Source organism: Coffea eugenioides, chromosome 2, assembly GCF_003713205.1.
Source record: "Coffea eugenioides isolate CCC68of chromosome 2, Ceug_1.0, whole genome shotgun sequence".
NCBI classification, from domain to species: Eukaryota; Viridiplantae; Streptophyta; class Magnoliopsida; order Gentianales; family Rubiaceae; genus Coffea; species Coffea eugenioides.
In genome coordinates this window covers 74,269,111-74,283,319 of record NC_040036.1, presented here as the reverse complement: position 1 = coordinate 74,283,319, position 14,209 = coordinate 74,269,111, and the positions used below count along the sequence as shown (strand labels likewise).

Sequence of the window (14,209 nt, the reverse complement as noted above, 5' to 3'; positions counted from 1 at the left end):
TCAAACCATTAAATTTTTTATTGTTACTTCTTTTTTAATAGTATATGGGGGGAAGGATGGGTTGGGTGGTACCGGGGAAGGGAGTATAAGCGTGAAATCTCGGGTTCGAATTTTCTTGCTTACACTAAAAAAAAATAGTACATAGTTTTGGACATTTTTTGCTCCTATGCACAGGCTCCAACATACTGCATAAAGATCTTAAAATTAAGCCAATTTATGTGGTTCAATTGTAAGAAGATGGATTGTTTTCTCTATGATAGTACTGAGTTGAATTCGTGATCCTCAATATGAGAACTATATTGGTCCCCAATTCATGACTCTCCACCTTATTTTGTTATTTCTGCTTTTGAAACAGATTTAGTTTGATATTAATAAAATTTTCCGCTCTTTCTATAAAAAAAAAAAAAAAAAGAGCAGGAAGTGAGAACTATATTGGTGGCCATTCATGATCTCTGTACATCAGGGTCTCAAGGCCTGCACTAGCCTATAGTGTCAAAATTATTCACACTTTTTGTTATATATATATATATATGTGTATATATATATTCAAAAAAACAACCCCAACCAAACATGGCTTTGAATGATAAATTTTCATCCACGTGACTATCACGTGACACAGATTTTTGCCCCACTCATTTATTATCCCCTACACCATTTGTTTGTTTGTATGTGTAAACTTTCAACTTATCAATCAATTAATGCCATCCCTCCCCTCTCTCTCTCTCTCTCTCTCTCAGTCTCTCTTACCAGCTGCCTCCACCACTTATCACCTCCCCTTTGCCCCACCATTTCACACCCAAAAACACACTAAACACACACAGTTAACACCCAAGCACGGTCATCCTCCCCCACGATCCAATCAACCCACCATTTCACACCCAAACACCCACTAAACACACACAGTTAACACCAAAACACGGTCATCCTCATCCACGATCCAATCCTGTGTGTTATGATAGGTTTGTTAGACAAGTAGCTCAAACTGGCAAACTTCAAGAAACCTCAAAACTCACATAAACCTTAACTACTTCAAGAGAAAAATGACACCTTTGGTCCGAAAAACACGTTTTGGCTCATCTCGCTCGGTTTCCTCTTCAACCCTTGAACCCCTGCTCAACCTCCGCCTACTCTTCCTCTTCGTCCCCACCTTAAAACTACTGCTTCATTTTTCCAAGAATCCCAAAACAACCCCAGAATTGTTATCATATTACTAATATGGACATCTCTACCGCAGGAGGCCTACTGTTTTTGCTCAACGAAGACCTTTTGACTCGAATCTACTCTTTTCTCTCCGGTGACTCCTCCGACAAGAAATCCTTCCGGGCTACTTGCAAAACCTTCTATCGTGTGGATTCTCTTCAGAGAACCCATTTGAGAATCCTCCGCCCGGAGTTTCTCCCCCAGCTTCTTTCGAAATTCCCTTGTCTTAACTCCCTTGACTTCTCCGGCTGCCCCCGCATCGATGACGGCGCTTTGGCCGTCCTCCTCCGAAATGGGTCGGTCCCATTTTGGGCTACGAAGTTGAGGAGGGCGGTTTTGAGTCGGTCTTGTGGGTTAGGATATTACGGGCTGGACATTCTGGTTAAGTCTTGTCCTGTACTGGAGATTATCGACGTCTCGTATTGCTGCACATTCGGCGATTTGGAGGCTTCTGCGATCTCTTGTGCTGCGAATTTGAGGGATTTGAGGCTTGATAAGTGTCTTGGTGTAACTGATGTTGGGTTGGCTAAGATCGCTGTGGGCTGTGGAAGACTTGAAAAGCTTAGTTTGAAGTGGTGCTTGGAGATAACTGATATTGGGATCGATCTTTTGTCCAAGAAATGTTCAAATTTGAAGCAACTTGACGTTTCTTACCTAAAGGTTTGTTCATCTTCTTTATTAACATCTAAATATTCCACAGACATGAATACATGTGTACTTAATCCTTTTATATTAATAGATTTTTGGGAGCACGAATTTGCATGCAAAGTGATAGTCAAGTGAAGGTATTTTTCAGTTGTTTGTTTGTGGATATTGATACGTGTTTTTATTTGTCTTTTTTTGTAGGTAACAAATGAGGCTTTGCGTTCGATTAGTAGGATAAGTAAGTTGGAGGTATTGGCGATGATGAGGTGTGGAATGGTGGATGATGTTGGGCTGAGGTATCTGGGAAAAGGGTGCCCTTTGTTGCAGGTTAGTCTTTCAATTCATAGCTTCTGACATAATTATGAGGGTGTCTTATTTGGTTATTAATTAATGAAGTTGGTTGTAGCAGTGGTTGAAACACTTATTACGATTCAGTTTCTCTTTTAAGTTATCTACGGGATAGATATAACGGTATATATAGTTATAACTGCATACTTTTCAAGAAAATGTTTGCAGTGTACTATATCTTTGTACTTGAATGTGATCTAGTGCACAGTAATTGTAGCTATAGTGCTGAAACTTGCTGGAGCTGTCTTAGAAGTTGGATTCTGATGAATAGCCGAAATTATGTGTTATGGAAGTTTTCATTTTCTTGTTACGTATCTTAGTCTGTGATGGTTGTTTAAACTATATGTCTTATTTTGGAAGTTGTTTTTTATATTGTTACTTTCTTGAAGTGTATTAATCCTTTATCTTTGCTTGCTTTTTTGCATCACGTCTTTTATTTCTTCATTTCATTATTTTTTACCTTAAAATGGTTATATTCATGTACTTTGATTCTCTGCCAGTATGATTGTAATAGGGCCTAGGGAGTTCCATAAACGTGTTCAAACTTCTCCTTTGTATTTCAAATTCTCAAGTTCTCCCATTTGAAAGTTGCTAACAATTGGAAATGAACTCTTGGAATTAGCTGTAGTGGTGCATTTTAAAAGAGTTAAAAAAGAAACTGTAAAATGCGTTAACTATTAAATATGCTGGTGACATAGTAGATAATACAAGGAAATGAGAAAAAAAAACCGTTGTTACATGTTCAATTGAAAACTAGATGAAAAGATGAAGGCTTTTTGCCTTGGCAAGTGGATATCTCGTTTTGTAGTTTAGGTAGGTGCACCAGTGCTCAACTTTATTTGCTTTAAGGAATTTTTTTTATTACCTTTTTTTAATGTCGAGGAGTTTAATATCTTTAATATTTCTTCATTATGAGGATTAGCCTAATCAAAATTATGGAAATATTACCCTTTTTAGTAAGCTAGTCTCCATCATAGACATAATTAGTTGAACATAATTCAGGTGTTGTGCATGTTAAGTGCACTTGGAGCTTAGTGTCACATACATGTTCTTATTCAAGTTCCTCAAGGTAAAATTAGAGAAGCTGAAACAGCATGCAGCCGAATATTGTGAATGTGAAGGATATAATATTAGATTTACAATTTTGTCAGAGAACGTGATGTTTTTCTTGGTTGGTCTATTGCATTATTGATTGTCCACCAGTCAACTAACATAATCTTAGTTCCTATGGTTGACAGATGTTAGATTATATTCAGTACTATAAGATAAATTTATTCCCAAAATAAACTGCTGTTCTTTTTGGAAAGAATTTGCTGCATATTATCATTAGATGGTGGCACAGTCTTCAGGCATGCCCATACTTATTAGATAGTCTGGTTAACCCTACAGAGAATATAATAACCATGTGCGATTTTCAGTGGATGTGCAGTAACAAAACGATCATGAAAATTAAGTTATTTTTAAAAACAGATTTACTTTTTAACTGAAAGGTCATTTATTTGCTGCTCACAAGCTGCAGTCTACCTGCTGGTATCAAAACTAAAACGACAATTTCCATGTTAACTTAGGGTAAGTTGCGTAATTGGGTTTTAATATGTGTGCAGTAATCCATTGCATTTTGAGTTTGTGCATGTTATCTTGAACTGTGAAAAGATGCCATTTTTGGTATTTTCTATGTAAACCATTGATAGCATATACATTTGTCATATGAAATTCTCAATGGACATATGCAGTCTCAAAAGAAGCATGAACACTGTTATATTTCAAACAAATGTACGTTATAGCAAGATAATTTTTTTGCTGCTCACGTTTAAACAGTAACTGAACTTCAAGCAGTTAATTTCCTATGGTATCATATACTTTGTCAATTAGTTGCATCATCCTTGCTATTGTAATGGTGGTTTATAGGTGTCATTATATCTTAAGGCTGCTAATGAAGTTGAGGGATCTATCATGGCATAAACCATGCTCTTCAAATTCACTTTTGAGATTGCATTGTCTACAGGTACTGGACATATCACGATGTGACAAGCTGAGCTCCACTTCAATTGTTTCAGTTATCAAAGGACATAATGGCTTGATAGAGCTCCATGCTAGCTACTGTTTCTTTGTAAGTGGATATCCAGTTGAAAGTTAACTTAAGTTCTTATTAACTGCATTGGTGTGGAATCTGAGCTGTCATTGTCATTAATGTCATGCAGGAGCTTCACCTGACCCCATATTGTCTCTCCTTGGAGTTAAAGAATATAAAGACTCTAACACTCGATGGAGCACGGATTGCTCATTCTAGCTTCCAACTTATCAGCACAAGTTGCAAGTTTTTGGTTGAAATTGGACTTGGGAAATGCAAAGGGGTAACAGACAATGGCATTTTGCAGCTAGTATCTGGGTGCATTAATTTGAAAATGCTCAACTTGACGTGTTGCGGTGACATTACAGACATGGCAATAACAGGAATAGCAGAATCCTGTCAGAATCTTGTGTGCCTTAAGTTAGAGTGTTGTAATTTATTGACTGAGAAGAGCCTATATAGTCTTGGATCATTTTCCTACCTACTTGAGGAACTTGATCTCACAGATTGTTCTGGTGTTACTGACTTAGGTAACTAGAAGATATTTTTGAAGCTACCACATGGTTGTTTTTTTTTTTTTTTTTTTTTGTTAAAATAATTTAGTGAATCATTAGATACTTTTGGTATTGATGTTTTCTTTTTTTTGACGTTTTCAGGGCTCGGCTATTTGTCTAGATGTTCAAAGCTTGTATGCTTGAAACTGGGGCTGTGTACTAACATCTCAGACAAGGGAATATCCTATATTGCTTCTTGCTGCACAAAAACCTGTGAACTTGATCTCTACAGGTAATTATTTTTCTAAAGTGGTTTTAGCATAAGTGGAGGTATTAAATTTGGTATAATGATCTAGATAATTGGCCACAGGTGTTCAGGAGTTGGGGATGATGCATTAGCTTCATTGTCAGTTGGTTGCAAGAAGTTAAAGAAGCTGAACTTGTCTTACTGCAATAAAATAACCGATAGAGGGATGAAATTTTTGGGTCACATAGAGGTTCTTTCTGATCTGGAGATACGGGGTTTGCTGAACATAACAAGCGAAGGTTTGACAGCAGTTGCGGCTGGATGCAAGAGACTTGCGGAATTGGACATTAAACACTGTGAGAACATTGATGATTCAGGGTTTTGGGCTCTTGCCCACTACTCAAGGAACTTGCGACAGGTAAAAAGGTCTCAACTTTGAATTGGAATATGAGTAAAGTTGAAAACTTTAAATAGAAAAGTGTTGAATTGGAGTAGGTATAGCAGTGGAGTATGATGCCATACTATTGTTTTAAATCTTAATCATGAATATCTGTAAATTCACAAAAGCCATGGTCATCAGGTTTTTATGTTGAAAAGAAAGGTCTTGAAGCAATTAAAACATTGCCTTTCCAAGAGAACAATTATAAATTTGAGCAGTGGACCTTTTTTCTCATTAAAAATTACCTATGTGACATGATGGTGGAACACTTGTTTGGAAGTGGGAAAATTTATTTAGGAAGACACATGTATCAGCTACTGTCGGCTTATGATGTGAAAGTTTTTTAATTTTTTCAGATATCATTGCTACACAGTTACCTTTTGTTCCATATTTCTCATACTTGACTCAGCAAGGCATGTGATAGATTAGCAATTTTGTCCTTTTAAACACGCACCCCCACCCCCCGAAAAAAAATCTCACGGAAATTGGTACAAGCAAGGAGAATCTTTTTCTTTATATAACTTATTAGATCTGATAACTGAGGTGTGAGATGAACTGATGATGTCATTTAGGTTTTAGATATTTAATTTTTGAGGAGTCAATTAAAGGTAAGGTTGGTACGAGCATTTCTGTTTTGATTCATGCTCAAGTTTCTAACTGTAAGGATGATAGTTCTACTGAGTTCTTGTACTTTCTATATAAGATATGAAGACATATAATCATCATCACCTCTATATATTTGGGGCCTGCCAAAATTTTCTGACACAAAATGATATGACATACACAACTTACATGAAAAAAGCCTCATGTTATTTGTATACACACTCTGAATCTGTATATATATCTCTTATTACTCAATTGTCAATGGTTTCATCAACATGGTTGTTCGAGTGCAGAGACTTTGTTAATGAAGCTTTAGTGTTTTCTGTAGCATGCAGCAATACCTCTGGTATTTGTTGTATGCATATACTCGACCACAAAATATTTTTGGAATTATTTGTCAGTGGAACAAATCATGCAAACACATAAATTTGCATATAGAAGTTACCTAAAGGTTTAATACCCACATTTGGCTTATATTATGGGGTAAGATAAAAATTGTTGGCCTATTCGAAGGGTCAGACTGTGTGCTTATAAGTTAACTCCTTAACTTGTGCACAATAATCAGGTCACCATTGTAGTTCATACTTCGGAGAAATTATTGCTTGTGCCATCTAGTGTGCGCAAGTCATAAACAGTATCAGTGCAGGAAAGACCAATCCTTATAACTGTAGTGCATGCATTCCAAAAGGATGGACATATAGGATAGGCTATAAAGCATTAACATCTCTTCATCCACTTTGAATTGACAATATGAAACCTTCATTTTGACGAGTCTGCTTGCTGTACTTTTTACAATGTAAAACTGCTGTACAAGTACAGATTTTAGCTGTGCTTAATTGGTTATCCTCGTATTCTTATCGTGTTCCTTCTTGAGAAGATTTAGGCCAATATTTTTTGTCATTTCTGCATTGTGCTTGTCAAAATACTGATACATATATGCTGTTACTAACTAAAATCTTTATGATATAAGCAAAGAAAGTTGGTCATTGAAAGTACTGAAATACTTTAGTTTTAGCAGATCAATTTGAGCAATTGTGCCATTAGAGACGTGGGACTCTGCATGGTGATGGGAAATTTGACACGGCTGCAGGATGCAAAGTTGGTCAACCTCATCAATGTAACAGTAAATGGATTTGAGCTTGCTCTTAGGGCATGCTGCGTGAGGCTCAAGAAGGTCAAGTTGCTTACTTCCCTTAGATTTCACTTATCCCAGGAGATAGTTGAGATGCTAGCAGCAAGGGGCTGCAGGGTTAGATGGGACTAGGCCTTCCACAATAATTTACAACTAGATGTGTGCAGCTTCATATTATAGATTATACATATTATACATGCAACAGAAAAGAAACTCGTAGTAGCAACTGGGAAATTGGAATGAAGAACGTTAATGGTGTTGTAAAAGGCCTCAAGCCACAAAATAAGGCCTCAAGCACATGTATTCGTATGATTTTTATTCTATTATCGAGTAGAAAACACTAAGGGGTTGGTTAATTGCAGTCTAATGATCTAATCTGTATTAAATGATGAACGGTTTTATCTGTGCATTGGAACAGTTGAAAAACGCCCAAGAGATTTGTGGAATTTGCATCCTAATCTGGGGTTTCTTGCATATATATATATATATAGTGTGGGGTTTCTTGCATAGATTCTTAGGGCAACTGTTTTAGCTTCTTAGTTTATTGCTAGAATCTTATGAATCTTGGGTCATACCCTAATCATGTTTGGCAAGCATTGTAAGACGTGTTACTGTACTAGACTTACGGCGCAACGGAACTTCTGTTTCACATTCTGTGTCACTCTCGGTTTCACTTTTTATTATATTGTTATTTTTCCTACATAAACATCATGTTTTAATTGTGTATAACTTAATTAATAGTTATTGAATTTTAATGAAACAAAAAAGACCTAAAATATGATGTTTATGTAGGAGAAATAGCAATATAATAAAAAGTGGAACAGAGTGTGAGATAGAAGATTGGTTGCGGACTTATGGGAGTGTAATACTTTGTGCAACGTATTTTTTGTTCGACTTTCTACGCCACTTACTGTTTCACTTTTTATTATTTTGCTATTTATTCTTCATAAATATCATATTTTAGATTTTTTTTTATTTTCTTAAGATCCAATAGTTATTAATTGAGTAATACATAAAATTTAACAAATTAAAAAAATCAAAATGCATAAAAAATGAGATTTTTTTTGAATTTTTTGTTGTATTTTTTAAGCTTCTATTATATATTACTTTTTTGAGATTGTTGTATTTATTTTTTATTTAATTAAATAGTTATTGAATCTTAAGAAAATAAAAAAAGAATTAAAATATGATGTTTGTGAAGAAAAAATAGCAATATAATAAAAAATGGAACAGAGAGTGGCATAGGAAATAGGACAGAAGATTCATTACGAATATTTTGGCAAATGGAAGCAAAGAATTCTTAAATCTGAAATGTAATGCCGTGTTACTATTTTGTAATTGGAATTTTAAATGAGTGTCTATTCACCCCTAAGCTCAAGTTATTATGTAAATACCCACAGTTATACTTATTCAAATACCAATATTACCCCAATCTAGTTAATTTCATATATTCTCAGTGATTTTGTTGGACCAATTATCTAACAATTACTCCTTTTCTTCTCTTTCTTATTGACACAATAAGGTTTTGTTTGCTTCTCTCACATCCTTTCCAACTCGTGCCTTCCAATGTCTCTCAATCTTTTCTATTTTACAATTTCTTTTCATTTTGTCGATACTTAGAGATGATGTGGCTCAAGATTTTTTGCATTACTCTCTTCTCCATTTTGCTCTTGTTATTTTTTCATCAATATCATTCAATTTTTCTTGATTTTTTTTTCTTTTTAACTTCTATTCCATTATGTTTTCTATTAAATAATCTTTGCTTACAATTTTGTTTTACTTTTATTCCATTATGTTTTCCATCATTATCAGTACATTATTACAATTTTTCGTCAATTTGTTTAGATTTGTTACAAGTGCTTTACCTACTCTTAGATGGCTTCATCAATTTTTGCTGAACCTTAAATCTTTACGATGCAATGGCTACTTTAGCAGACAAACTCGTATTTGTTTGCAAGAGAAGAAGGGGAATATTAGGCCACATCTAATCCTTCATACGAGAATCAATTTTTCCATATTATAAAATTAAAATCTTGAAGGTCTACTATGTTTTTTTTTAATTCTTTTTTTTTTTAATTAAAGACCATGGAAAAATTGTGTGATTGCTATTATGATATTATTCGAACTCAATCCTAGGATATATGCAACATATTATATTTCTTTGAATTTTGGTTGTTTGGTTTATTAGTGTGTAGTTGATCTTCAAACTTCACTATCTTTTCCACTATTTTAATTATTATATAAATCTTGACTTCAACATGTGTCCGTATTTTCTAATAACTAGATTAAATTTATTGTAAAATGTGTTACATTCTATATCCCACGAATATGAAGGAAGAAGTGTGTGTACATTTTTTTGGATTATTTTCATTTTAGATTGTTAGTTGTTTGAGTTAAATCATATTGTATTTGCCAAAAAAAAACTTTAAATACAACTTGAAAAATTAAAAATAAGAGCGCTTTAGAGTAAAAGAATTACAATATATTATAAAAAACTGAAAACCAAAACAATGAGTAATGAAAATAATAGATAAATAAATTAAAGAGATAGAAGAAGTAGGCAAGCTATTCAATTAATTAGAGAGAGAAGAAAAGAAGTAATTGGTGAGTAATGGGCCAACAAAATCAATGAAAATATATGGAATTAACTATTGAGAGTAATGTTGATATTTGGAAAAATATTGCTCTAATAAGAAGATTATCCCTTTGACAGTATTGCCAGCCAAACTTGTGATTGTACATATGGAAGTTCTAATGCTTGTGGCATGTAAAATCACTTAAACAGATTGTATGACTAATCTAGAACACAATTTGCATTACAAAATCACTTTTTTTTTGGGTGGTTTTTTAGCTCTCCTGGAACTGTTACACAGTTTTTAGTCTAGGACAAGTGCAAGGGATTTGCATCCCTTAACGATATACCTTTCCTTAGTCTCCATTCCCCCACCACCCTCCTCTCCCCACACAACTTACACACACAAAAGCACATAGTTTATGACATTGCAAATTTCTAATGCTGGTCAAGACTAAAGATTTAGGAATATAGTTCTTAACGGGCAGCAATTAACTAACTTTTACATGAACATTTACAGTAGCGTCACGTTTAGCTCTAGAATCCCTGAAAAATTTTTGATAGAAGCAGACTACTTAGCTTGCAAGACATAAACAGTGAAGAATATTTGATCCCATAGTATGCAAGGAAGCATAACTTGTACTCTGTTACTTGCAAAAGCATAGTTTTCCAAGCAAGAGTGAAGAGATAGATATTCCTTGTCTTTTGTATCAAAGAATCTAAGAACTCTCTAAATAAATGCATATTATATTGCCGCGTAAAACAGCAATGCCAACCACGTTCTTCACCATGCAACAGCACAGTAAAACAATGGCATTTTCCAATGTTGTTCTCTTTCTTCTCATTCTTTTACCTTGCGGATCCAAAGTTCAATCCCAAGAAACCAGTGCTTATCCAAAAGATCAAAACCACCAGGGCTTTGAGACCATGATGACACAAGCTTGTCAACATGTTGATGATCAGACTTCATGTCTCGCCAACCTGCAATCTAGGCTGGACACTTGGAGCCAACAAAATCCCATCTCAGTCCTCAAAGCTGCCCTGGAGAACACGCTCAATGAGGCAAGATTAGCCGTTGATTCACTCACAAAATTCAGTACACTCTCGGTGAGTTATCGCGAGCAAATTGCAATAGATGACTGCAAAGAGCTTCTTGATTTTTCAGTCTCCGAGCTAGCATGGTCTTTAGCAGAAATGAACAGGATTAGATCCGGCGTCAAGAATTCTCACTATGAAGGAAATCTAAAGGCGTGGCTCAGCGCTGCGTTGAGCAATCAAGACACATGCCTGGAAGGATTCGAGGGCACGGACCGGCGTCTTGAGCGGTTTGTTAGGGGAAGTCTAACACAAGTTACCCAACTAATTAGCAATGTTTTGAGTTTGTACACTAGACTGCATAGTCTACCTTTTAAGCCACCAAGAAATAGTCCTAATGACACTAGTGAAAGCGTGGATTTTCCAGAGTGGATGACTGAGGGAGATCAAGAAATAGTTTCTGCTAGTCCAAAAGGGATGCATGTTGATTCCGTTGTTGCATTGGATGGGAGTGGGCATTATCGTTCTATAGCTCAAGCAGTATACGAGGCTCCTAGCTATAGTATTAGGAGGTACATCATATATGTGAAGAGAGGAGTTTACCATGAAAATGTTGACATGAGGAAGCAAAAGACTAATATCATGCTTGTGGGAGATGGAATTGGGCAAACTGTGATCACTGGTAACCGAAATTTCATGCAAGGATGGACAACTTTCAGGACAGCTACTGTTGGTACGTAATACTCTGTTTATATGGTTCTTCAAAATTTTGAACCTTTGCTTTTTCTATGAGCTATTATTATATACTTAAATGCACGTTAGCTTTCATTAAATATTTTTCTTGAATAGGGTGAGACCAAAAGGTTTCTTTTTCCTATTATTTTACTACGGGAAAAGGCCAACGGATTGCCATATAGTAACAATCAAAACAACAACTTGGTTTTTCTAAGAAAAGAAAACAGCCAAAAGGGAAAAAAAAAAGTGTAGATTCAAACGATCAGCTCCTTTTCTTTCTCCAATTTAAAATTTCTTTTGACTATCCAAAGGTGACCTATACGGAATGAACTTAGATATGTTCATTGGTGTTAACTTTCAATTTAACAAGCTACAAATTTCGATCAATTTCATAGAAGTTATTTGATGATGGCAATCAATTTGTATTTCTTGTAGCTGTTTCCGGCAAGGGATTTATAGCCAGAGACATATCATTTCGTAACACCGCCGGACCGGAAAACCATCAAGGAGTGGCACTCCGAGTCGACTCCGACCAATCGGCCTTCTTCCGGTGCAGCATGGAGGGGCATCAGGACACCCTATACATCCACTCCCTCCGCCAATTCTACCGGGAATGCAGCATCTATGGCACCATAGACTTCATCTTTGGCAATGGTGCAGCTGTTCTTCAAAACTGCAAATTATTCACAGGTAATCCCTTACCCCTCCAAAAAGTAACCATCACAGCCCAAGGCCGCAAAAGCCCAGATCAAAGCACTGGATTTATCATTCAAGATAGTTTTGTTTACGCGACGAGGCCCACTTATTTAGGCCGGCCTTGGAAACAATTTTCAAGAACGGTGTTCATGAACACCTACATGAGTTCTATGGTCGAGCCTAGAGGTTGGCTAGAGTGGAGCGGGAACTTTGCATTGGGTACTTTGTGGTTTGGAGAGTATAGGAATTATGGGCCAGGTGCATCTCTAGCAGGCAGGGTTAAATGGCCTGGCTATCATATCATTATGGATGCTTCTGCGGCCGGTTACTTCACGGTTGGGCGGTTCATTGATGGGCGGTCTTGGTTGCCGAGCACTGGGATCAAGTTCACAGATGGTTTGACCAATTAAACAGTATCTATTTCTAAGATGTGCAATAATGATGGGCTATATTGGTTGCCAGCCACTATTGTAGTGCTAGCCCTTGACGGTTTGATCTAGGGAAGTTTTAAGTATTTATTTATAGGGAAGTTGTTTTATTTATTTTTTTAAAAAAAATTATAAAGACCTCCATATGAATGGCTATACAAAGGAATAAATTTTCTTATTGATAATTTTAGAATTTTCTTAATGTCATGTTTTACACTTCACAGGAGGCGAAGAACGCTTGAAATCGTCTGTCCCTGATTTTGTCTCTGTTCCGTTCTTGTTTAACTGTCATGTATATTGATTAATAATTTTTAAAATTCTATTCTGCATAAGTCTAACAATCAATAACTTGTAGGATTCTATTAGAGGATAAGTTTAGCAGTACAAAACAAGTAGCAGTTGAATGAAAACGGAACAGAGACAAAATTTGAAACAAACGATTTGATGCGAGGTTCCTGAGGCTAAAGGGCTGAAAACATGGTAAGTTAATAGCTTAGCGAAGGTTCAACCGGCAGGCTCGACCAAGGCAGTATTCTCTCTAGGCCGGTGGAAGTACCCGTTTTTAGTTTTTACACCATCGCTTTGCTTCCCATTTAAAATTCTGCTTTAGAAATTTGACCAGACCAACCAAGGTACATTTGTAAAAGAATAATGCTTAAATGGAAGGGACACAAAAAAAAAAAGGTTGTACGTCTTCTGGGGTGCCAAGTAGCTGGGCGAGTTGGATCAAAACTCAATAAAGGTATTGGACTGGCTGCCCAATCTTTTGATAAACAAACGAGAAACGAAGATATTAAAAGGACGATATAAATTTGGTGTGGATATTCATTTTACACCACATGATACACATGAGAAATGTTGTCTGCTCACTATTTTCTGTTATTTATTTTATCATATAGTCTAATAAATAAAAATTATATAATTAATAACAATGGGAGGTGCAAATAACATTTCCCTGTATTTATCAGATGGGGTATGCTATTACTATATGAGTCAAATTTATACTGAATTAAAGTTAGTTCTTTCACATTCTCAATCCTCGAATAATACCTAACTTGCGTCTTCCCTTGGATTAAGAAGTCCCAAGTCATGGCTTGGCTACAAAACTACGTCCTTCAAGAATCCATTTTCTGCAAGTGTGGCTTCTTAGAAGTTGGCTGCATTCTGGTTTTCTTCAACATATAATCTGAATGGTATCAAAAACTTATTCAATCTTATCTTTTGGTGGAATCAAGCTTCATTCATTAATGTTCGCATTTTTCCCGTTCACAAGAGATAATTCAATCTACCCAACCTGCAATATCGAAGTTGATCTTTCTACCAAGAAATGACAACTCAACTCAATTGAGTTGACTTCGATTGCATCCAAATTAAGGAACTATTTGTCGCTTGACTTGAAAAGCACGACATTATTGAGCATCAAAATTTCTTAATTTGTATTTCCTTACCTCTCTTTGATTTTGAAGCACGACTTTTATTACGAAGGGTTTTTTTAACGATTGTCTGTTGGATACTGCTTAACACACCTAAATTTTATCTAACTTATCATATATATATATATATA

General features: G+C 35.7%; 2 protein-coding genes across 3 annotated transcripts; both read left to right on the top strand.

Annotated features, from left to right (window-relative positions):
• The first annotated feature begins 746 nt into the window (after window positions 1–746).
• LOC113760583 (F-box/LRR-repeat protein 3) lies at window positions 747–7,655 on the top strand. Of its 2 annotated transcripts, none has more exons than XM_027303223.1 (7): window positions 747–1,860; window positions 2,047–2,172; window positions 4,199–4,303; window positions 4,395–4,794; window positions 4,921–5,050; window positions 5,129–5,423; window positions 7,066–7,655. In XM_027303223.1, exons 1-7 carry the CDS (start codon window positions 1,216–1,218, stop codon window positions 7,309–7,311), a joined length of 1,947 nt encoding a protein of 648 aa, XP_027159024.1. In that variant the 5' UTR covers window positions 747–1,215; the 3' UTR covers window positions 7,312–7,655. The 2 variants fall into 2 exon arrangements, with proteins under 2 accessions (XP_027159024.1, XP_027159023.1); XM_027303222.1 differs by having other exon boundaries at window positions 7,063–7,655.
• A 2,877-nt stretch (window positions 7,656–10,532) lies between these two features.
• LOC113761311 (putative pectinesterase/pectinesterase inhibitor 22) lies at window positions 10,533–12,803 on the top strand. Its single transcript, XM_027304247.1, has 2 exons — window positions 10,533–11,519; window positions 11,957–12,803. The coding sequence occupies exons 1-2, from the start codon at window positions 10,541–10,543 to the stop codon at window positions 12,625–12,627; spliced, it is 1,650 nt and encodes a 549-aa protein (XP_027160048.1). The 5' UTR covers window positions 10,533–10,540; the 3' UTR covers window positions 12,628–12,803.
• The last annotated feature ends 1,406 nt before the right edge of the window (window positions 12,804–14,209 follow it).